A 26178-nucleotide genomic window follows, 5' to 3' on the forward strand; every position below is an offset into this window, starting at 1 on the left:
TAATTATCAATGGCTACTAAAATTACTAGGTCAAACTATGGTGAAAAACAGAACATTTGCATAGTATCAAAGTATCCTATGAAAGACTTACTAATTATAAAGGGTAAAATAGTTAACTGTACAATAGGAAAAAATTGAAGGAAATGCATTAAATATGAAAGCGAAACACTCATAAACCAAATATAAGATCAGTGTATTTAATCGTATGCAAAATAACATCAATAAAAACATTAAAAAAATACAAAACCACATTTGCTCAAGACTATTCCCTGCAGTCTTATTTGTAATAGCCAAAGACTTTAAGAAAGGTAAAATTCAGCTTGGACTGAGAAAGTAAAAACCAATGATGAGAACAGCCCCACAGTTAGAATGAAACTGTCATTTCCTCCCAAAGGCATAAAGTAGCTCTAATGACCCCTCCTTGCTCAGTTCTGACTACTTTCTGACTGCTTTCTTACTCACTGAGAAAGTCTGTGCTTTAATTGCACACTTTCAGAAATTTGCTGTTTCAAATTATAGCAGTAAAGATGTGTAATGGACTGAATTGTGTCCCCCCCAAAATATGTGTCAACTTGGTTAGGCCATGTGTGGTTGTCCTTCATTTTGTGATTTTCCTATGTATTATAAATCATAATCTCTGTCTGTGGTTAAAGAGGACTAGGGTGGGATGTAACACCCTTGCACAGGCCACATCCCTGATCCAATGTAAAGGGATCTTCCCTGGGGTATGGCCTGCACCACCTTTTATCTCTCAAGAGATAAAAGGAAAGGAAAGCAAGCAGAGAGTTGGGGACCTCATACCACCAAGAAAGCAGCACTGGCAGCAGAGCGCATCCTTAGGACCTGGGGTCCCTAAGCCTGAGAAGCTCCTCAACCATGGGAAGATCGAGGACAAGGACCTTCCTCCAGAGCTGACAGAGAAAGCCTACCTACCCCTGGAGCTGACACCTTGAATTTGGACTTTCAGCTTACTTTACTGTGAGGAAACAAATATCTCTTTGTTAAACCCATTCACTTGTGGTATTTCTGTTACGGCAGCACTAGATGACTAGCACAGGATAAAACATCCCACTTTTGACATAGTCTCTCCACTGTGAGTTCTTATATGTCTAGTAAGGTTTGAGGAACACCTAAAGGTTTTCCCACATTCCTTACATTCATAAGGCCTCTCCCCACTGTGAGTTCTTATATGTTTGGTGAGGTGTGAGGAATGCATAAAGGTTTTCCCACATTCCTTGTATTCATAAGGCCTCTCTCCACTATGAGTTCTTGTATGTGCAGTCAAGGCTGAGCCACAACTAAAGGCTTTCCCACATTCCTTACATTTATAAGGCCTCATTCCACCGTGAGTTCTTTTATGCGTGGTGAGGGCTGATGAATAACTAAAGGCTTTCCCATATTGCTTACAGTCATAAGGCCTCTCTCCACTATGAGTTCTTACATGTGTAGTGAGGGATGAGGACTGACTAAAAGCTTTCCCACATTCTGTACACTCATAAGGCTTCTCTCCACTGTGAATTCTTCTATGTTTAGTGAGTGTGAGGAGCACCTAAAGGCTTTCCCACATTCCTTACATTTATACAGCCTCGCTTCACTGTGAGTTCTTACATGTGTAGTGAGGTGTGATGACTGACTAAAGATTTTCCCACATTCCTTACATTCACAAGACTTATCTCTGTTATGAAATGTTTTATGTAAAATAAGGGATGAAGAACAACTATAGGTTTTACAACATTCTTTACATTCACGCTTACGATCTCTCACAGATGACCAAAAGGATAAGAAACTACAGAAATCTTTGCCACATTCATTACCTTCACAGCATTTCTCATCAGTGAGTGTTGTCACAGGATTCTTAAGGGTTGAGATACAAGTGAAGTTCTTCCCACATACCTTACATTTATGGGGTTTCTTTCCAGTAAGAGTTCTCACAGGAGTAGTTACATGAGAGGAACAACTGCAGGATTCTCCGCATTCCTTACACTGACGGGTATTGCATCTAGTGTGAGCTCTGGTCTGATGCTTATGTGATGAGTGATCCATGATGGCTTTTCCACACTCACAGCATTCAAAGGGATTTACTTCTTGAAGAATTCTTTTTAGCACAATAAGATGTGGAATCCAGCTGAAGTTTTTCCCACACTGACTGCCTTCATTACTTTCAGAGAGGTTGTCTACCGTATGACTTCTGTTAAAAATAGGCAACATACTGTTGGGAATAAATTTGCTCCCATGTTACCACTACCAAACACAATGAAACAAGCATAGTTTTTCCCCTGACCTGTCTCAGACTTCATAGGTTAAATCATCTAGCAGAGATATTACCATTATCGTTATCGTTTTTCTAAAATATGAGGCTTTCTGATAATTTTATCCAAGTGAAATATGTTTCAAATATTCAATATCTCACATTTACAAAAATGTTGTATTGTGAAAATTCTCTGAACACGTAATTTTACAGCTAGGTGTGTATACATACACACACACACACACACACACACACACACACATATGAATGGAGCCCTCGTGGCACAATGGTTAAGCATTCAGCTGCTAACCAAAAGCTTGACAGTTCAAATCCACCAGCCACTCCTTGGAAACCCTATAGGGCAGTTCTACTCTGTCCTATAGGGTTGCTATGAGTTGGAATAGACTCAATGGCAACGGCTTTGGTTTTTTGGCTTTATATATATGAATATGTTAGTATACATACAAAGATATATATATGTGTATTTTAATGTCATGTCACCTTAGGACTTTCTCCTGAGGTACTGTTTTCTCTTGTTTGAATGACACTCACCTCAAATGTCCCCTGTGGTTTTTATGCTGATCTTTATTGCCATGTGGTTCAAAGGTTTCTCCTAACATGTAGGACCGGGTGTTACTTTTCATGAATTGCACCATTATATGTTCACTGGATAACTTTTCTCCATCATTAAGGTTTTGAGAGACTGACCCAGTAATTCAAGTTGAGGTTCACAATATAAAAAAACAAAAAGGAACGGAATTATTAGTGGAATAAAGTGAACAAAGAAAGACTTAGCTACATTTTGCTAATTCAGCACTTTGGCAATGGTTAAAAAGTAATTTACTAGGAAATACTTCCATGATGATTGAGAGTGATGGTGCCATAAATAGGTGTATTTAGGAGAGCTAAGTAGAAAGATATTAGACACACTGCACATGTAGCATTAAAAGAGAAAAACGGTCTCCATGACCACAGGTGTCAGACAGGATTGCTAATGACAGAAAAGTAGGCTCAGGTATCTGTTGTTTCCTCAACCCAGAAGAGATTTTTTCTAGCTGACTGATTCAAATGTAATTCCCTTCATGCAGGTTGGTCCTTCAAAAATTCTTGCTTTCTTGGTGCTTTCCAACACAGTGGCCCTGGATAAGTCCTATCTCCACTAACCTCAGATCTTTTCGTTGCTTCTCTGGGAAAACCAGTGAGTATAGCTGACACAGTGCTCAGGGAGAAATGCATATAATGAGGGAAGACAGTGCAGAGCAATCAACATTTCCTTGACACTAAGCCAATACTTTGCTCTTCAGAGTCTCTGAAGACGTACAAGTGTGAGTTTATTTGCAGCAAAATAAGCATGTCAAACTAATAATAAACACAATAAAAATTTCCACAGGGTCCCAAACCACAAATCTCTCAGTGCCCCAAAGGAACCCCTGAAGCCAACGCTTACACTTATAACACTTAAGAGCCTCAGGGCTTTTAATCACAAGAGAAATGAAAACTCACTTTAGTACATGAAGCTTTATGTTCATGTGGGAAGGGCAGGATATGCAAGCTCCATAGACCAAAGGGCCATTCCTGTTTATTTAACAATTCATTTTCATTCTTCAGCCCAAATACTGGAACAAAGTTGATGAGTAAAATATTTTTGATCACTAAAGGAATAAATAAAATAATTTAAAAAAATGATGCCATTCTTACCTACTGAGGCCAGGTTTCTGAAGGTTTCCATCATCACATCTCTGTAGAGTTTTTTCTGAACAAGATCCATCAAAGCCCACTCCTCCTGGCTAAACACCACAGCCACATCCTCAGTGGCCACTGAGTCCTAAAACATTCCACAGATTCTGGATCAGCAAGGTACCATGTACTCCAGTGTGTACAAGAATGAACGGTAAGGCTGACAGTTCTGGAGAACTGGGAATCCCTAGGGATCTGACACAAGGTTCTGTGTTCTACCAAGGTCTAAACAACAACAACAACAAAAAAACCCCGTTGCTGTCAAGTCAATTTTGACTCATAATGACCCTGTAAGACTGAGTAGAACTGCCCCATAGAGTTTCTAAGGAGCATCTGGTGGATTTGAACTGCAAACTTTTTGGTTAGCAGCTGTAGCATTTGGCCACTACACCACCAGGGCTTCCGGCCAAGGTGTACTCTAGGATATAGCCATCAGCCTTCTCTCCTCACTAACTAGATTCACTTCCTTGCTGATTGCATCCTGTCTCACAGACCTCCAACACACTGAAATGATTTCTCTCAGTTTGACTGCAACTAATGGCAGTCTTATTTCTTTCTCTTTATGGCCTAGAACAGTTAGAAAGCACCAGAAATTAGAGAAATACTCTAATTCAGATCATCACTTCCTTGTGAACAAACAATTACACCTTCCATAAAACCCAGCAGACCACTCACCAAAACATATAGCAGAGTAAAGGCAGGACGAGGTATTAAAAACTGGGAAACACCATAGAATGTAGATTTTCTTTTTGCCCCTCACAGCCATGCAAGGACCAAGGGCCTACACAAACAAACTGGCAACCAAGGCCCTGAGCTGGTCATATTTTCTTGATTTCTAGGATATCACCAGGTGACAGGTGTACCTGCTGAAAAAAGAATACTCTTTTGGAGAATTATGAATTTTTATATGCCAGTTACCTATTTTTCAAAAACTCGGTTGTTCTGTCACCGTCTCTTTCATAGAGACAGACAAAGGGAATAAAAGTTAAAAAGAACTCAGATAAGACAGGAAACATGAAAAGCCAGATATCCCCCCAGTTCTCAAATTTCAAGACCTGATACAACCTGATACACCAATTATTAGTGACTACCCTCAACAAAGATAAATCCATACACCCTGACACGAACACAGTCTAGTGTTAGAAAATGACAAAGATCACTACCTCTGCAGAAATGAGGATAGCATGTCCTTGTGTTCGCTGACCAAGAAGAGGTTATGATTCCATTTTGTAATGACTGCACAACATGATAAATGTAATCAAAAGTCGCCCAGTTATACATGTAAACATTGTTGAACTGACAAATGTATTATATATAATTTTTATGATACAAAAAATAATTCTGTAAATAAGTTGAAGTGTAGATGGTTTACCTATTAAATTGCCTGTGAATCCTAGGAAACAGAGATTACACACCAGCCCTTTAGAGGCTCCGCTCCAAAATTCTCTCACATTTGCAGCCCCTGAAAGGCACACAATCATAACTACCTGAACTCTGACTAATGGACTTCCCTGGTCTGTACGAGTGACTTCTGTGAAATTTAACAGCACCAATCCATTGACTTCCTCATGTAGTGAGGAGACAAAAGGTGGGTGCTAAAACAGAGTAGCTTTAGATTAAGAAGACTCTTTTTGTCGGGGAAGTGGTGAAGTGAACTATCTATGTCATCTCTAATCAATCCTGATAGGATGGTGTCACAAAAAAAAAAAACTTCTGAGCTAGAGCCAAAATCCAAAAGTCTCCTCCACTGCAGTGGGCCTGGTTACATATTTTGAAGTCATCAAAAACCTTAATGTTCACTATACGATACAGCAACGATAAAGTGTTCCACGTATTGAGCAACTACAATTTGCGAAAGGTTTTGCAAAAAATTTTCAACACATTAGCTCATTTAGATCTCACGACACTTCTACAAACAAACAAAAAAAAAAACCATTGCCATTGAGTCGATTTCAACTCATAGCGACCCTACAAGACACAGGAGAACTGCCCATAGGGTTTCCAAGGCGTGCCTGGTGGATTTGAACTGCAAACCTCCTGGTTAGCAGCCACAGCTCTTAACCACTATGCCACTAACCAGGTATTATTTCAAATAGTTCATAGCTGAGTAAAGTTGTTGCTGTTGTTACATGTTGTTGAGTTGGTTCCGATTCATAGCGACCCTATGTACCACAGAACAAAACACTTCGTAGTCTTCTGCCATGCTCACCATAGTTGTTATGCTTGAGCCCATTGTTGCAGCCACTGTGTCAATCCATATCATTAAGGGTTTTCCTTGTTTCTGCTAACCCTTCCTTATTCATTGTCCAGCTTTTGCATGCATATGATGTGATTGAAAATACCACTGCTTGGGTCAGGCACATCTTCGAAGTGACATCTTGGCTTTTCAACACTTTTGAGAGGTCCTTTGCAGCAGATCTGCCCAATGCAACGTGTCTTTTGATTTCTTAACTGCTGCTTCCATGGGTGTTGACTGTGGATCCAAGTAAAAGGAAATCCTTGGCAACTTCGATCTTTTCTGTTTATCATGATGTTGCTTATCGGTCCAGTTTTTAGGATTTTTGTTTTCTTTATATTGAGGTGTAATCCATACTGAAGGCTGTGGTCTTTGATCTTTGTCAGTGAATGTTTCAAGTCCTCTTCGCTTTCACCAAGAAAGGTTGTGTCGTCTGCATAACACAGGTTGTTGATGAGTCTTCCTCCAATCCTGATGCCCCACTTTTCTTCATATAGTCCAGCTTCTCAGAGTATTCGCTCAGCATACAGACTGAATAGGTATGGTGAAAGGATAGAAGCCTGAATAGGTATGGTGAAAGGATAGAAGCCACACACCTTTTCTGACTTAAACTATGCAGAATCCCCTTGTTCTGTCTGAACAACTGCGTCTTGATCTATGTAGAGGCTCCTCATGAGCACAATATAGTGTTATGGAATTCCCACTCTTTGCAATGTTATCCATAATTTGTTATGATCCACAGAGCTGAATGCCTTTGCATAGTCAATAATAAAACACAAATAAATATCCTTCTGGTATTCTCTGCTTTCAACCAGGATCCACCTGACATCAGCAATGATATCCCTCGTTCCACATCCTCTTCTGAAACAAGCCTGAATTTCTGGTAGTTCCCTATCAGTGTACTGCTACAGCCGCTTTTGAATGATCTTCAGAAAAAATTTTGCTTGCGTGTGAAATTAATGGTATTGTTCAATAATTCCCACATTCGGTTGGATCACTTTTCTTGGGAATAGGCATAAATATGGCTCTCTTCCAGTTGGCTGGCCATGTAGCTGTCTTCCAAATTTCCTGGCATAGACAAGTGAGCACTTCCAGCACTGCATCCGTTTGTTGAAACTTCTCAGTTAATATTCTGTCAATTCCTGAAGCCTTGTTTTACACCAGTGCCTTCAGTGCAGCTTGGACTGCTTCCTTCAGTACCATCGATCCCTGATCATATGCTACCTACTGAAATGGCTGAACGTCAACCAGTTCTTTCTGGTATAATGACTCTGTGTATTCCTTCCAACTTCTTTTGATGCTTCCTGCGTCATTTAATATTTTCTCCATAGAATCCTTCGGTATTGCAACTTGAGGCTTGAATTTTTTCTTCAGTTCTTTCAGCTTGAGAAATGCCAAGTGTGTTCTTCCCTTCTGGTTTTCTATCTCCAGCTCCCTGCACATGTCATTATAATCCTTTACTTTGTCTTCTCAAGCCACCCTTCGAAATCTTCTGTTGTTCTTGTACTTCATCATTTCTTTATTCTGCTTTAGCTGCTCGAGGTTTAAGAGCAAGTTTTGGAGTCTCTTCTGACATCCATTTTGGTCTTTTCTTTCTTTACCGTCTTTTTAATGACCTCCTGCTTCCTTCATGTATGATGTCCTTGATGTCATTCCACAGCTTGTCTGGTCTTTGGTCATTAGTGTTCAACACATCAAATCTATTCTTGAGATGGTCTCTAAATTTCCCTAAAATAGGGTGGGATATACTCAAGCTTGTACTTTGGCTCTTGTGGCCTTGTCCTAATTTTCTTCAGTTTCAACTTGAACTTGCATATGAGGAACTGGTGGTCTGTTCCACAGTCAGTCCCTGGCCTTGTTCCAACTGATGATACCGAAATTTTCCATCGTCTCTTCTCACAGATATAGTCAGTTTGATTCCTGTGTATTTCATGCGGCAAGGTCCACGTGTGTAGTTGCTGTTTATGTTGTTGAAAACAGGTATTTGCAAAGAAGTCATTGGTCATGCAAAATTCTATCACGTCATCTCCGGCATCATTTCTATCACCAAGGCCATATTTTCCAACTACTGATCCTTCCTTGTTTCTAACTTTCACGTTCCAATCATCAGTAATTATCAATGCATCCTGACTGCATGTTTAATCAATTTCAGACTGCAGAAGCTGGTAAAAATCTTCAATTTCTTTGTCTTTGGCCTTAGTGGTTGGTGTGTAGATTTGAATAATATTCGTATTAACTGGTATTCCTTGCAGGCATATGGATATTATCTATCACAGCACTGTACTTTAGGATAGATCTTGAAATGTTCTTTTTGATGATGAATGCAGTGCCATTCCTCTTCAAGTTGTCATTCCAGGCATAGTAGAGCATATGACTGTCTGCTTCAAAATAGCCAATACGAGTCTGTTTCAGTTCATTAATGCCAAGGATATCGATGTTTATGTGTTCCATTTAATTTTTGAGGATTTGCAGTTTTCCTAGATTCATACTTCGTGCATTCCACGTTCCAATTTTTAATGGATATTTGCAGCTGTTTCTTCTCATTTTGAGTCGTGCCACATCAGCAAATGAAGGTCCCCAATGCTTGACTCCATCCACATCATTAAGGTCGACTCTGCTTTGAGGAGGCAGCTCTTCCCAGGTTTTCTTTTGAGTGTCTTTCACCCTGGGGGGCTCATCTTCCAGCACTGTATCAGACAGCGTTCCACTGCTATTCATAAGGTTTTCACTGGCTAGCGCTTTTCAGAAGTAGACTGCCAGGTCCTTCTTCCTAGTCTTTCTTAGTCTGGAAGCTCAGCCAAAACCTGTGCACAACAGGTGACCCTGCTGGTATCTGAATATTGGTGGCATAGCTTCCAGCATCACAGCAACACACAAGCCCCCATAGTACGACAAACTGACAGACACATGAGGGGAGTAAAGATAGAGGCAATCAATTAATCATATGCTCAGTGTTGCCCATATGGAATATTGCTGAGCCAAGATCACAAAATGCAGGTCAATCTGTCTTTGAAGACTAATTTCCTGACAAGTACATTTCTGTTCATACATGTACAGTTTTGTTGTTATTCTGGCTGTTATTCTCCAACAACACCTTGGATGATCCAGCCCTGCTGGATACTAGGGAGAGGAGACAATGGAAACATCCTATGTAATTTACACAACCTAGAGCTGCTATTCCTGGCAAAGCCCTGTGTTTCAGACATGATTTCCTCCCTGCAGACTCTTAACTGTGGCTACCTTCATTTATTAAAATGGATTTAGGTAATACTGACACAGAGCTTACTTTATGTTGGCAAAACAGATACAGCAGTGAACAAAACAAATATCTGGATGAATATGGATTGTAAATTCTTTGAGTGTGGAGAGTAAATTAAAAAATATATATATATGTCAAGTGGCAATATATTCTATGGAAAATGCGGCAGCAAAATCATCACTTTAGAAAACATGAGCTAGTGAAATCTGGCTTGGTAAGGGAAAGATGATCACACTTTCAATTCTAAAAACTTGGAAGCAGACTATGATGATTTTGAACACTCATATACATTTCACATGCTCATCGATTTCAACAAGTCCCAACGTAAAGGAACAGGAATCAAAGGGCCCCATTGACCTTCACGCCCAGGAAAGAGAAACTACATTGCTGATACCCAGAAAAAAAAAAGTCATTAGCAGTAGGCTAATCTTACAAATGTATGAAACCGGAAAAAGAAAAAAGCAGCATAAAAGGAATAGTATAATGGAACATGAAAATAAAGACCATAGTAATGACACAAAATGCAAATGAAGACTTTCGGTTTCTGGTCTGATATATAAGAAGCTTGGAAGTCATCACTCCCCTCCTCACAAGAAAAAACTTGAACATACTGAACTCAGAAAATTGAGGTCACAGGGCAAACTGGTGCCACCAAACTGGAGGGACACAAAAGCAGCTACAGAGAATCACCAGAGCAAAAACCAAGGAGTAGAAACTACCTCTAGGGTCAATATCAGCATAGGAAAACTTAAAAATGCAATTGATGGACTGCTGGGGTCTTGATGTGGACAAACGTCAGGGTTAAAAATGGTAGGTGGGCCCAATCTTAGGGGGATCTGCAGAGTTTGGTGAGTTTTACCTGCAGGAATCCTATCAGGTCCTCAGTGTGACCATTAGAAAAAAATCTCCTTGTGATTCTTGCCAGTAGGAGGAAGAGTAAAAGCAGCTATTTTGAAAATCTCTCAGAGGGTTCTATTCTCCCTGTCAAGGCCTGCCCTCAAGGAAACCTATTTTACCAGAGTCTAACTGACCTGCAGTAGTGAAATACCCAACTGCAGCCTCCAGCCCTGTCTAAACTTCCTATCTCATCAAAGTGGGTGAGGGGGGAAGCAGAGAAGCACTTGTACGGTTACTGCCCAGGGACACAGGCTCACTAAAAGACTGAGACTTAATCATTGGACCATACCAGGCTTCTTCTTTATCTACACCTTACCACAAAACCAACAGGGCTCTTATATAACAATAGGATTACAACAGAAAGAACTTTGAGTCTCAGACCTAAGAAGTCTCTAGGAAATCCAGGTGGCGTAGTAAAGTGCTACGGCTGCTAACCAAAGGATTGGCAGTTCGAATCCACCAGGTGCTCCTTGGAAACTCTATGGGGCAGTTCTACTCTGTCCTATAGGGTTCCTATGAGTCAGAATCGACTCGACGGCACTGGGTCTGGTTCTAGGAAATCCACACACAACAGGGAAGAAAAAAACAAACAAAACATAACAACAAAAACCAAAATAATCAGAGCAACTGACACCTATAGCAAACATTAAAACACAGACTTCTTTCGAGACAGAGAAAGGGAAAAACCTCATACTAAAAATTTTTTTAAAGGCCTATTTATTTACCTCATTTTCTTTTACTTAGTACATAATCTCCAGCTTTCAACAAAATACTACTAGGCATACTAGAGACAAATACACAGCTTGAAGAGACAGACCAAGCATCAAAATCAGTCTAACATACAGCACAGATTTTGAAATTATCAGACCAAGAATTCCAAGTAACTATAATTAACATGTTGTTGTTAGGTGCTGGTGAGTCGGTTCTGATCCACTGCGACCCTAGAGGACAAAGCAGAACTGCCACATAGGATTTCCAAGGGGTGGCTGTGGATTTGAACTGCCGATCTTTTGGTCAGCAGCTGAGCTCTTAAACGCTTGGACACCAGGGCTCCATTAACGTGTTAGGGGCACTAATAAATAAAGTATATAACACGTAACAACATACAGGTAATGTAAGCGGGGAGATGTAAACTGTGACAAACCAAAGGAAACGCTAGAAATCAAAACCACTGTAACAGAAATGAAGAATGCCTTTAACAGGTTCATCAAATGACAGGACAAAGCCAAGGAAAGAATTCATGAGCTTGAAGATATGTTAATAGAAACTCTCGAACCTGAAATGCAAAGACAAAAAAGAATGAAAAGGATGGAACAGAATATCCAAGAACCGTGAGACAATAATTAAAAGGTGGGACATCCAGGTATTGAGAGTACGAGGAAAAAAAGACAATAGAAACAAACAGAAGAAATAGTTGAGGTAATAATGACTGAGAAATTTAGAAAATGAATGACACACACCAAACCAAGGATTCAGGAAGTTCAGGGAACACCAAGCAGGAGAAAAGCCAAAACACTACATCTAGTGATACAATATTCAAACTGTACAAAATCAAAGAGAAAATACCGAAAGAAGCCGGAGGGGGAAAGAAAATCACCACCTTATTGAAAAGCATTACATCGGACTTGTTTTACGTAATTTAAGCAAGGAGACAGTGGAATGAAATACTTAGCGTTGAGAAAAAACAGCAAAACCTGACTAAACTAGAATTCTGTACCCCAACAAAATTATCCTTCAAAAGAGAAGGAGAAAAAAAGGAAAATAACAACTGTTGGCAAGGATGTGAAGAAACTGGAACCATCATCCATTGGTGGTGGAGATGCAAAATGGTGCAGCTGCTGCGGAAAAGTCTGGCAGTTCCTCAAAAAGCTGATTACAGAACTACAACATGACCTAGCAATCCCACTCCTAGACAAATTCCCCAAAGAATTAAAAGCAGAAAATCAAACAAAAATCTGTATACCAATATTCATTGCAGCACTATTCACAATAACCAAAATAAGGAAACAACCTAAATGTCCATCAACAGAGGAATGAACAAAATATAGTATATCCATACAATGGAACACTGCTTAGCTCTAGAGAGAAATGAAGTCCTGATAGATGCTAGAACCTGGATGAACTTAGAAAACATCATGCTAGTGAAATAAAAAATAAAAATAAGTCAGTCACAAAAGGACAAATATTGTATGATCCCACTTATATAAAATAGGCAAATGTATAGTGACCAAACTTATTGGTGGTTATCAGTGATAGAAAGAGGGAGAAAAGGGGGCTCATGGCATAGGGAACACTTGAGTTTCTGTTACCGGTGGAGGAATAAAATGGAAAAGTTAGTGGTAATAACTGCACAAAAGATGAACATAATCAGTGCCACTACATTATTGTCGCTCTCAAGTTGCTGTGGAGTTGATTATGACTCATGGTGACCCCACATGTGCACAGCAGAGCAGCTCCATAGAGTTTTCAAGGCTGTGACCTTTTGAAAGCAGATCACCAGGCTTATTTTTTGAGGAGCCTGTAGGTGGGTTCAAACCAACCTTTCAGCTAGCAGTTGAGTGCTTAACCGTTTTCACCATCCATTAAATTATACATGTAAAAATTGTCGAACTGGCTAACGCTTTGTTATATATATACTTATAAGTAAGCATATATATATATATTTAAAAATATTTTAAAAAAAGAATGAAGGAGAAATAACAACGCTTCCAGACAAGCAAATATGGAGGAAACTGGTTGCCAGCAGAAGTTCCTTGCAAGAAATGGTAGAAGTTCTTCAGAGAGAAGGAAAATGATATGAATCAGAAACTCCAATCTATGTAAGGAAAAGGAGAGCATGAGACCATGAATAAATAAAAATAACTAATCTTTTATCTTTCGTATTCTTAATTGATCTAAAAATTTATACCTTGTTCAAAATAATAATATTATATATTATATTATATGTTATATACAGAACTCTGGTGGCACAATGGTTAAGCATTTAGCTGCTAACCAAAAAGTCAGCAGTTTGAATCCACCAGCTGCTCCTTGGAAAACCTATGGGGCTGTTCTACTCTGTCCTATGGGGTTGCCATGAGTCAGAATCGATTGCAACGGGTTTGGTTTGTTTTTTTTTGTTTGTTTGTTTATATCATATATAATATTATAGGTTATATTATAACAATGTAATAGATTATGGTTTATAAAAGAAATGAATGACAACAATGTTATAGAGATAGGAAGAAGGAATTGAGAATACAGTTATAAGGTACTTGTACTACCCATGAAGTTGCACAGGGTCATGGACTGAATTGTGACCCCCAAAAATATCTGTCAACTTGGCTAGGTCATGATTCCCTTGTATGATTGTCTATCATTTTATCTTCTCATATGACTTCCCTATATGTTATAAATCCTATCACTATGATGTAATAAGATGGATTAGTGGCAATTATACAGATGAGGTCTGTAAGATTAGGTAGTGTCTTAAGTCAATACCTTTTGAGATATAAAATAGATAAGTGATCAGAGAGACATGGGGACCTCATACTACCATGAAAGCAGTTGCCAGGAGCTGAGTACATCCTTCAGACCTGAGATTCCTGTACTGAGATACTCCCAGAAGAAGGGAAGTCTGATGCATCACAAGGACCTTCCTCCAGAGCCGACAGAGAGAGAAAGCCTTCCCCTGGAGCTGACACCCTGAATTTGGACTTATAGCCTACTCGACTGTAAGAGAATAAACTTCTCTTTGTTAAAGCTATCTATCCACTTGTGGCATTTCTGTTATAGCAGCATTAGATGACTAAGACACCTAGTGTTACCTGAAAGTAGACTAGGATAGTGTAAGTGTATATTGCAAACTCTATACCCATTGTCACTGAGTCCATTCCGACTCATAGCAACCCTATAGGACAGAGAAGAACTACCCCATAGGGTTTCTGAGGAGCGGCTGGTGGATTTTAACTGCCAACCTTTTGGTTAGCAGCTTATCTCTTAACCACTGCATTGCCAGGGCTCCATGCAAACTCTAGTCATTGCTACCACTAAAGAAGAAAATTAAGAAGGAATTATAATTGATACACTAAGAGGGGAGAATATGGAATCACATACAAAACTCAATTAAAACCGGAGGAAGCAGAAAAAGACTGAGAGACAAAAAGAAAACAAAGAACAAGAGCAACGAATAGAAAATACCTAACAAACATGATATAGAGCCCTGGTGGCACAGTTATTAAGCACTTGCCTGCTAAACTGAAAGGTTGGCAGTTCAAACCCACCAGTCGCTAAAGATGTAGCAGTCTGCTTCTGTAAAGATGACTGCCTTGGAAATCCTATGGGACAGTTCTACTTTGTCCTATAGGGTGGCTTTGAGTCAGAATCGCCTCGATGGCACACAACAACAACAACAAAAACAAACATAAAGACATTAATCTACCTATATCAATAATCCCTTTAAATGTCAAAGATCTATATACAGCAATTAAAAGACAAAGAATACATTGTCTACAAGACAGTAACTTAAAATACAAAGACACAAATTAAAAGTAAGAGAAACTCGAAAGAAACATGGAGTAGCTATATTAATTTCAGGCAAAGCAGATTCCAGAACAAGAAAAATGATCAGGATAAAGAGGCATTACATGATAAAAGGGTCAATTCTTCAAGAAGACATAACAATCCTCAATGTGTATGTGCCTAACAACAAAGCACCAAAACGTGTGAGGCAAACACCCATAAAACTGCAAGGAGAAATAAACGAAGGTCAGTTACTACTTAGGCATCACAGCCCATAGCCTATTGCTGTCGAGCCCACAGCGACACTACAGGACACAGTAGAACTGCCCCATAGGGTGTCCAAGCAGTGGCTCATAGATTCGAACTGCCAATCTTTTGGTTAGCAGCTGAGCTCTTAAGCAGTACACCACCAAGGCTCCAAGAAGAGTGTAACTAAATAATTAAAGATCCTTAACGAAAAAAAGATAAAACATTATTAAATGATATCCAAACAGACTGAAATAAATGAAAAGATAGAGCATGCTCTTAGAAAGTTCTTCTCCCCAGATAGATCTTTACTTCCAATGCCCTTCCATAAAATTCCAAGCAATTATTTTTTAGAATGTCACAAAAAAATACATTAAAAATGTATTTGGAAGTGCAGATGTCCACAAATAGCCAGCATATTCCAAGGAAAAAGGCATGGGAGCTTGTCTAACATCTCATATATATAATTATACTTTGAAATATTTATTTAATAAATAAAGCCATAATAAATCAGACAGTGTAGTACCAGTATAGGAATACACAACTAGACCAATGGAAAAAAACAAACAGCCCTGGAAAAGGCCTGCCAATCTACATAAAATTGATTCAGGACACAGCAAGCAAGGCAGAACAGTGACAGAAAGCACATATACTTCAACATATGGAGTACACCAAAACCAAACCCACTGCCGTTCATAGCAACCCTATAGTGTCAACTAAACAGAGTCCCTGAGTGGCGTAATGGGTTAAGTGCTTTGCTACTGAGAGGTTGGTGGTTTGAGTCCACCCACAGGCACCTCTGAAGAAAGGTCTGGTGATCTGCTTCCAAAAAATCAGCTACTGAAAACCCTAGAGAATGCAGTTCTACTCTGAAACACATGATGTGACCATGACTCAGAATCAACTCTAGTTTTTATTTAAAATCAACTAATTATCTAATTGGAATAATTAATCTATTCCCATGTACTCCATATGCAAAAAATCAATTCCAGGTAGATTAGTTTTAAATACAAAAAAGTAAAACCACTTTCTGAAGTTATAAGCAAATTATCTTACGACATCCCAATGGAGAAAAAATTCTTAAGAGTAAGACATAAGGGAAGAGATTGACAAAGGCAACTATATTAAAATTTACAACTATTCATCAAAGCGGAGAGAAAATGAGTGAAAAGTTACATGCTAGGATTAAAATTACCAAAGTTTGTAAAGAAGATCTAAAAATAGGCATGGCCTTGTCAGTAGTGTAAAGTAATTACAGAATAAAATGAAAGTAATATACCACTTCACACTCTTTACAAGAGCAAAAATTAATTAGATAAGTAGATGGAACAAATGAATTACATTTGCACACTCTGTGGGAGCCAAAAGTTGTAAAATGCATCAGTATTTCCTAGTAAATCTGAAATGGCTGTGGTCTACAGCTCAGAGCTATTGTGCACATGGAGCCTGGAAAGAGAACAGAAGAGTAGCAATACTCACAAGAGCAAAAATCACACTTGAACCACCCAAGTCCTGTAAGCTCTACATGAGAAGGTAGACTGTGGCCCATTCGCACAATGCGAGCACATGCACACAGGCACCTGGGTAGACTAAGCTACAGATACCAACATGTGTGGAACTCAAAAGCATCCTGAGGAAACAAGTCACTGAAGAACTCATACAGAGTAATAACTGAATTTACAGGATGCTCAAAAGATTCAAAACTAAACAATATAGAGTTTACGGATTAAGAGCTGGGTGACAGAGCTACAATAACAGCGGTAATACTGGTAACAGTCACAAACTTCTACATACAGATAGTAACAAATCTCCAGGCAGAAGATGAGATCAGGGTGGGAGACACTGGAAGGCCATAAAACTGACCAAGGTCTATTTATTATCAGTGACTCAGATTACTATTTAAATTATACAGGAAAAGTTTATGCACTTCTTGTTTATGATATAGTTGACAATAGAAAGTTTAAAGCATTACTTAAAACACAAAAGAAATGTAGTTTTCACATATTAATTTTACATAGCCATGTGAAAACTCCTTCATTATGATTTTACTTACCTTAGTTCAGGTGGCTTTCATACCTAAACTATTGATATCGAATCTTAAAAATTTACATTTATATTCACTAGACCAACTATTGTAAATGCAAAATAATGGCCACAATCCAAGTGTATGTTCATGGTGATACAGTTAAAAACAACTGAAAAAATGAGGTCAATTGTATGTAGTATTCTGGAGTTTTGTAAGAATTTAAGATTTCAGCTCTCTATGCACTGTTAGGAAACCCTGGTGGTGCAGTAGTTAAGTGCTATGGCTGCAAACCTAACGGTTGGCAGTTCAAATCCACCAGGCGCTCCTTGGAGACTCTATGGGGCAGTTCTACTCTGTCCTGTAGGGTCACTATGAGTCGGGATCGACTCGATAGCAAAGGGTTTTTTTTTTTTGGTTTTGATGCATTGTCATGAAAAGATCACTAGGACAATTTGTTCATTAAAAAGTAAGTGTAAATCCCATACTACCTTTTGTGCAACAAACCAGGGGAAATAAAAAGTGTCTGTATCTATTTGTTTTCTTCTACATAAACACTGGCAAGATGCTTCAGACAATAAAGCTGGTTCTTTAAAGGAAGCTGGGGGAAGAGGGATGGGCTAGATGAGGACAACAGTATGAACAAGTCTTCATAAAGTATACTTTTAAAGTTCATATGAAGTTTCGAACTTTGACGGTATTATCTATTGGAAAAACATGATTTCAGTGAACTATACTGTACTTTTAAAACATGATATAAGTCAAATAAGATATTGTTTTTGCTAGGAATTCATGTTCGTAATAATAAAACCATTTAAAATATAACTATTTAGGATCCAACTGTTATAAACGGTCTAACACACTTGTACAAATCACAAAAGTATAAATTAGAGCTCTCTTTATAAACACAGGGCTAAAAAAAAAAATTTTTTTTTTTTTTTATCAGAGTCTGTATATCCACTTTATCTCTGCCAGGAGAACGCTTCTAAAATGGCTAAAATATCTAACAAATTTGGGGTTCTGGCATGGCTTGTTTAATGTTAATAGGAGGCTTTAAGAACCTTATCAAGATTTAACGAAACTTTAGAGTAACTTTTACATCTGTTAACATAGGCATTCCTTTGTGTTTGAGAAGTTAATATCCATTAAATTGAAAAATTCTCATTAGAAACACACCAAATGATACAGAAAAAAATTTTCCAGTGGAAACTGTAAACCCAAGAACTTAAATACACACATCTCATATGTTGAGCTTCTTTAGCAAAAGAGAGCACTTGAATTTTAGATTCTAATTCAAGGCTACGGAGAAGAATCAAAACTTAACTGGCATTAAATACCAGCTCTAGGCACAGGTGGGAGGACAAGGACCTAGATTGGGGCTTCATGCTTTCCACACACCTGAAAGCCTCAAGGCAAAAGCATTCCCCACTGGGGGGAAAAAAAAATGGGTCTGGTGACCACACAAAGGATCCAGCTGGACTGACTACCCCCAGCTTCATACCTTTGGTGACATCGGGACAGCACCAACACCACGCAGGATTCCATAAAGTCAGGGCCTTCCCCTACGAACTCTCTCCCCCCTTTTCTAACCCATAACACAATGTGAGAGGAGAAGCTATAGTTTTAGAACCGCACAGAAAATGCCCCAGTGTCTGTGGGAAGTCAAGAAAGCTGTTAAGAGAGATGGGACAAGGATGGCGCTGGAGGGCTGGGTCTCAGCCTCCACAGCCAGAGCTGCTCCATCTTCTGGCTCTGGACAGGAGACTCTGTCACTCAACACAGAGCACCAAAGCCCAGGGTGGGGATGTTAACGTCCTATAGTGCCAGGTCTGAAAGTCACATAAGGAAGGTAACCCCAAGCAATCTTGAAAAGCCATAGAGGTATAGAGGAAGGGCTCAGCAACAGCAGAGCAGGGCCTCAGGGTGCCTCCTAAGGCTCTGTCCCTTGGCCTCCTCTGCCACCTTTATTCTTCATTGAGAAACCACAGTTCCACAGCACACAGCTGGTCCTTCAACAATTCATATCAAGCCTCCCCGCATATGGTAAGAATAACCCAGTTCTCCATAGAACTCACCATTTCCTTGCTCCAGCTTCTGGAAGTCTAAGGGAATGTCATCTCTAAGCCCAAGAAATCACTTCAGTAAGAGAGATGGGAGTGGACGCAGAGTACTGGGCAGTTTGGAACCAGATGAATGATGTTAGGTCCACACACCAGTCAGAGCAATTGAAATGGTACCTGTGATTTATGAATGTGCGAGATGGCTGTCCTAGGTCCCCAAATGCCTAGACTGGTCTAGCTCTCCCTGCACCACACTTGAGACCTGAAATGGAAGAAGGGTGGGGAGGAAACTGCTGACTAAGCAGGGAGTGACAGATTTTTGGCTTCCCCTCAGACTCAGGGCAATGCTCCAACCTGAGGGCATTTATTTGCACTGAAGGCAGAACAGGCTCCAGTCTTCCAGGGTACACACCTGCACTCTTTATGCAGCTCAGTGGGCCTCTTCTTTCTGGTGACAAGACCACAGATGGAGGAATTTACTTATCCCAGAGCATGAGAAGCATCCAGGCCTGGCCAGGCTGGAAAACTTGAACCTTATTTCCTCCAAGGAGTCAGGGGTCCAATGTTAAAGCTATGGGTTCACCTATGTAACTTTGTCCCTTTTAGACCAGCACATGCAGTGTTATTTGATAATAACATGGGTGAATATCAAATAAAAGCTTTCTCTTTTGCTAGAGAAGCTCAACACATGAGATGTGTGTATTTAAGTTTTTGGTTTACAGTTTCCACTGGAAAAACATATTTTTCAAGTTTTGTCAATGAACTCATCACAGTTCATTCATTTTTAATTATGTGCAATTAAAACCCTTCTTTGTACTTAAAAAGATATTTCTCATTTTACTTACAGCATTGTAATATGTGATTGATAGTTTTCTTGTTATTTTTATAATTAACATTTCCTTCTTCCCCTTCACTTGCCCCCAACCCCACCTTTGTTCTCAAACCATAACACCATCAGCCCCTAAGTTTTTGAGAAATCTGGGAGGATTCCTGAACACTTTGTCTTTCAACTTTATAATAAATAGATCAACAAATAAATCAGAAAATTAAGTTTTCTCTTAAGGAGCCGTTTCCTGCCTCTGTTCCCATATCTTTCCACCCTGCTCCCCCTCCATGCTGACTCTTATTCTTTCATTTCTTGGTCTCAGTGTAAATGTTCTCTCTCTGGCATGATCTTTATGCTAGTGCCTCCCCTTTAAGCACTATCCTTCCTTTTATTATTTTCTCTAATAAAAAAAAAACAAACAGCTAATGTTGTTATTAGGTGCCATCAAGTCGGTTCCAACTCATACCGAACGTATGTACACCTGTGTACAACGGAATGAAATACTGCCAAGTCCTGCGCCATCCTCAAAATCATTGTTATGCTTGAGCCAATTGTTGTAGCCAGTGTGTCAATCCATTTCGTTGAGGGTCTTCTTCCTTTTCGCTGACCCTGTACTTTACCAAACATGATATCCTCCTCCAGGGACTGATCCCTCCTGACAACATGTCCAAAGTATATAAGACATAGTCTCACCCTTCCTGCTTCTAAGGAACAGTCTGGCTGTACTTCTTCCAAGACAGATTTGTTTGTTCTTTCCCAGTCCATGGTACATTCAATATTCTTGGTCAACACTCAACACCACAATTCAAAGGTGTCAATTCTTCTTCAGTCTTCCTTATTCATTGTCCAGCTTTCGCATGCATATGAGGCAACTGAAAATACCATGGCTTGGGTCAGGCATACCTTAGTCCCCAAAGGACATTATTGCTTCTTAACACTTTAAAGAGGTTTTTTGTTTTTTTTTTTGCATCAGATTTGCCCAATGCAATATGTTGTTTGATTTCTTGACTGGTGCTTCTGTGGCAGTTGATTGTGAATCCAAGTAAAATGAAATCCTTGACAACTTCAATCTTTTCTTTGTTTATCATGATGTTGCTTACTTGTCCAGTTGTAAGAATTTTTTTTTTTTAATTGTACTTTAGGTTTATAGAACTAGCTTCTCATTAAACAGTTAGTACACATATTGTTTTTTGACACTGGTTAACAATCCCACGACATGCCAACACTCTCCCTTCTTGACCCTGGGTTCCCTATTACCAGCTTTCCTGTCCCCTCCTGCCTTCTAGTCCTTGCCCCTGGGCTGGTGTGCCTCTCTAGTCTCGTTTTGTTTTATGAGTCTGCCTAATGTTTGGATGAGGGGCGAACCTCAGAAGTGGCTTCATTACTGAGCTAAAAGGGTGTCCGGGCGTCATACTCTTGGGGTTTGTCCAGTCTCTAGCAGGCCAGTAAGTCTGGTCTTTTTTTGCGAGTTAGAATTTTGGTCTACATTTTTCTCCAGCTCTGTCCGGGACCCTCTATTGTGATCCCTGTCAGAGAAGTCAGTTGTGGTAGCTGGGCACCATCTAGTAGTACTGGACTCAGTCTGGAGGAGGCCATAGTAGTTATGGTCCATTAGTCCTTGGACTAATCTTTCCCTCATATCTTTAGCTTTCTTCATTGTTCCTTGCTTCTGAAGGGGTGAGACCAGTGCAGTATGTTAGATGGTCCCTCACGGGCTTTTAAGACCCCAGACGCTATTTACCAAAGTAGAATGTAGAACATTTTCTTTATAAACTATGTTATGCCCAGTTGTGAGGATTTTTGTTTTATGTTGAGTTATAATCCGTACTGAAAGCTGCAGTCTTTGATCTTCATCAGTAAGTGCTTCAAGTCCTCTTTGCTTTCACCAAGCAAGGTTGTGTCATCTGCATATTGCAGGTTGTTAATGAGTCTTCCTCCAATCCTGATGCCACATTCTTCTTCACATAGTCCAGCTTCTTGGATTATCTGCTCAGCATACAGATTGAATAAGTACAGTGAAAGGATACAAGCCTGACACATATCTTTCCTGACTTTAAACCAAACAATATTCCCTTGTTCTGTATGAACAGCTGCCTCTTGGTCTGTGTACAGGTTCCAAGTGAACACAATTAAGTGTTCTGGAATTCCTATTCTTCGCAATGTTATCCATAATTTGTTATGATGCACACAGTTAAATGCCTGTCATAATTAATAAAACACAGGTAAACATCTTTCTGATATTCTTTGCTTTTAGCCAAGATCCATCTGATATCAGTAATGATATCCCTGGTTCCTCGTCTTCTTCTGCAGCCAGCTTAAACTTCTGGCAGTTCTCTGTCAATATACTCCTACACTTGCTTTTGAATGATTTCCAGCGGAATTTTACTTGTGTGTGATATTAATGATGTTGTTGCTGTTGTTAGGTGCGATCGAGTCAGTTCTGACTCATAGCGGCCCTATGCGCAACAGAACGAAACGCTGCCTGGTCCTGAGCCATCCTTACAATCGTTGTTATGCTTGAGCTCATTGTTGCAGCCACTGTGTCAATCCACCTTGTTGAGGGCCTTCCTCTTTTCTGCTGACCCTGTGCTCTGCCAAGCATGATGTCCTTATCCAGGGACTGATCCCTCCTGACAACATGTCCAAAGTACGTAAGACGCAGTCTTGCCATCCTTCCCTCTAAGGAGCATTCTGGCCACACTTCCTCCAAGACAGATTTGTTCATTCTTTTGGCAGTCCATGGTATCTTCAATATTCAATATTCTTCGCCAACACCACAATTCAAAGGCGTCAACTCTTCTTTGGTCTTCCTTATTCGTTGTCCGGCTTTCACATGCATATGATGCGATTGAAAACACCATGGCTTGGGTCAGGCATACCTTAGTCTTCAGGGTGACATCTTTGCTCTTCAACACTTTGAAGAGGCCCTTTGCAGCAGACTTGCTCAATGCAATGCGTCTTTTGATTTATTGACTGCTGCTTCCATGGCTGTTGATTGTGGATCCAAGTTAAATGAAATCCTTGATATTAATGATATTGTTCAATAATTTCCACATTCTGTTGGATCACCTTCAGCACTCTCTAATTCTAACTCACATCCTTATTTCTATACTTATTATTTCCAGCATAAACTGGGAGCTTGTTCAGTATGTAGAATCTCAAGCCCCACCCCAGAACTGCTGAATCAAAATCAGTATTTTAACAAGATCCCTGGGTTATCTACATTGACATTCAAGTATGAGAAGCATTCACTGATCTATAGCCTATAACTCAAGAAATAAGCATTCTATAACGCCCTCTGAACCACCTACCAAGAAAACCAAAAATACCAAACGCGTTGCTGTCGAGTCAATTTCAACTCATAGCGACCCTATAAGACAGAGCAGAAATGCCCCGTGGGGTTTCCAAGGAGCGGCTGGTGGATTCCAACCGCCGAACTTTTGGTTAGCAGCCAAACGCTTAACCACTGGACCACCAGGGGTCCGTGAACCATCTTCATCTACATCATATTACTGCACTATCTTCCTGATCCACAAACCAATCTCCCTGTCTAGGTCTCCTCACAGTCTTCCTTAACTTGTTCATAACAAGCTCCTGTGTGACGTCAGTCAATCATGGTTGTCATTTCTAAAATCTACATGCAGCACAAGAAATGCTTGATGCCCATCAGTGGCTGTCCACTGGCCTTCAAAAAGCCCAGAGTAGTCAGCATGGTTCTAAACAACCTGCTGCCACTGCCTCCTCCAATCTGGCTCACACAACCCCCTCCACCCCACCCACACTTTGTTTTCTCTGCATCAATCATTTCTGACTTTCATCAAGGAATGGATGATACTGGGTTCTCTGCTGCCTCAGGGATTTAAACCCTCATTTTTCCCAACTGAAATACTCTTTAATTCACAACGGTCCCAAATATACGTTTTAGTTCCAACGCATGTTTCTTAATTCTTCATCTGTCTTAAACATCTATAATCATTAAAGGCGGGGGGAGGGGGATTATATTTCTCACCATAATCGCAATTTTTGTATGACCAGCAATACTCAACAAAAGACCTGCCTGATGAAGCACGGAAAACAAAGAGGAGCCATTTTAGGCAGGGAAAATTGTGATAAAAAATATGCCCCTTGAAGTAAGAACAAACTTGAATTTGAGGTCAGATACTGCCAGTTAATAGATATTTGTCCATGGGCGAGCTATTTTATTTGTGCAAGACTATTACTCTTGTAAAGTGCGGCAAATACTCCTTACCTCACAGTGTTGTTTTGTGAATAAAATGAGCAGAGCCTGTTCCTTCTGAAATATCTCAATATATGATAAATATACATACAGGCCAACGAGTAATTGAGGACTGATGAGGCGCTCAATGTGACTGCAGTGTGTGCGTGTGCACGTGGGTGTCTGTGTGTTAGGGACTGGTGGCAGATGAGACCGAAGAATCTGGCTGAGGCCGGACTGTAAAAAAGAAAACAAAAGAATGGGGAGCGCGGTGTGTGGCAAACTAGAGGGGACGGGAGGAGGGCATTTAGATTGAGGCTAACTACCCTGGGCATCCACGAGGCCTGTGACTCTGCATTTTTCACAAACTCCCAGATGAAGTTGCTGGTCTGAGAACTACACTTTGGCTTAGGGAGGATTCATACGATTTCTACCTGTTAATGCACCTAGAGACACAGGTTCACCCCACCTATCGGCCATCTAGAAAGCCGGTGAGGCCGGGTGAGCCGGGATCTCTCTGGAAGCGGTGGCTGCGACGGCGGCTTCCCCGACTAGAGGAAGTCCCCAGGCTCTGGAAGGGCGAAGAGGCCAGGAGTGCGCAGGAGTGCGGGAGCAGCGCCCTTAGACTCCGGGACAGGAGGCTGCGGGGTCACCTAGTACCGAGTCAGGCCGACCGGCGACAAAAGCAAAACTACCTCCCACCGGAGGTGGAATTCCACAAAACCTGCTGTCAATCCGAGGACGCACACTTCCGCTTCCGGTTTCCGGGACGCTTGGTGCCGTAGGGGAGGGATTCCGTGTGCGAATTTAGAGGGCTTTTTTAACTCGTGACCGTAGGGTTCAGTGGCTCCAGTTTGTATTTGGGATCTGGTGAGGGCTGTCCTTATTTCCTTTACAGAGAAAAGCCTAGGTTTTTCTTAAATGCGTATGTGAACTGAAATGCGAATTTCAGTACCCAAAGATACCCCTAGAGAGCCGAGAAAGTTGGTATTTGCATATTTGGCCGTTTGAAAAAATTTTACCATGTTCTTTAGAGAAATAATTAGTTTGCTCTTCATAAATATTTCCCTGTCTTTAGAATTGTTAAGTCTCTGGTTTAGCTTCTGTTTCGTAGTTTGTCGTCTCCTGCATATCAGGTGTCTTTCCCTAGGAGCAGGGTACGGTCTGCAAACCCAGCCTGATCTCTCCGAGTGCTGAGGACCCTGGAGAGAGGAGTTCTCCAGGGTGAGAGGCAGGAAGACACCAGTCGTTCTGAGGGTCAGTAGGTAGAAGGTGAAATACCTTTGAAAAAGACAGCTATGAACAGTTTTTACTTTTTTCTCATATATACACGCATATAATAAAGTGCATAATGTGACTAAAGTGTACAACACAATGAATTTTTGCATCTGGATATACGCTGATACAACCTTTGAGATGAAGTTAGGGAAATTTTCCAGCACGCAGGAGGATTCCCTCCTGCCCTTTTCCCAGGTGATACTCACCCTGGGAATAACCAGTGTTCTGACTGTTACTGCCAAAAATAAGATTTGCCCATTCTTGGACTTCATATAATTGGAATAATACTGTATGAAGTGTATTGTGTCTGACTTCATCTAGTCAACATAACGTCCATGAAATTTTATCTATGTTATTGAACGTACCAGTAATTTGTTGTTTTTTGTTGATGTGCTTTATTCCAATGGATGAATATACCGCAATTTTTCTTATTTGTTTATTCATTCATTTTATTCTGTTGTTAAAGTTTGTATTGTAACCCAGCATTTGGTCCATCTTGCTGAATATTTAATGAGCACTGACAAAGGGAACCATCCCAAACCAGGCTCTTCTTGGCCTAGCCTGGACTGAAGTCAAGGGAGCAAGTGTGACTCCATCTTCACCCCTATATGCTTGAACTTTAGCTTTAGTATATGAGTGGAATTAAAAAAAA

The 26178-nt window shown here is 40.1% G+C and overlaps 1 protein-coding gene across 7 annotated transcripts; it reads right to left on the reverse strand.

Moving 5' to 3' along the window:
* Positions 1–251: 251 nt before the first annotated feature.
* On the reverse strand, positions 252–24966 carry LOC126072531 (zinc finger protein 699-like). Of its 7 annotated transcripts, none has more exons than XM_049877825.1 (5): positions 24718–24966; positions 19222–19468; positions 3947–4073; positions 2801–2951; positions 252–2188 (listed from the first exon to the last, which is right to left on the reverse strand). In XM_049877825.1, the coding sequence occupies exons 2-5, from the start codon at positions 19222–19224 to the stop codon at positions 1438–1440; spliced, it is 1032 nt and encodes a 343-aa protein (XP_049733782.1). In that variant the 5' UTR covers positions 19225–19468; positions 24718–24966; the 3' UTR covers positions 252–1437. The 7 variants fall into 7 exon arrangements, with proteins under 7 accessions (XP_049733782.1, XP_049733784.1, XP_049733783.1 ...); XM_049877827.1 differs by lacking the exon at positions 19222–19468 and adding an exon at positions 4661–4848 and having other exon boundaries at positions 24683–24966; XM_049877826.1 differs by lacking the exon at positions 19222–19468 and adding an exon at positions 4661–4851 and having other exon boundaries at positions 24683–24966.
* Between the last annotated feature and the right edge of the window lie 1212 nt (positions 24967–26178).

Source organism: Elephas maximus, chromosome 3 (genome assembly GCF_024166365.1).
Source record: "Elephas maximus indicus isolate mEleMax1 chromosome 3, mEleMax1 primary haplotype, whole genome shotgun sequence".
NCBI classification, from domain to species: domain Eukaryota; kingdom Metazoa; phylum Chordata; class Mammalia; order Proboscidea; family Elephantidae; genus Elephas; species Elephas maximus.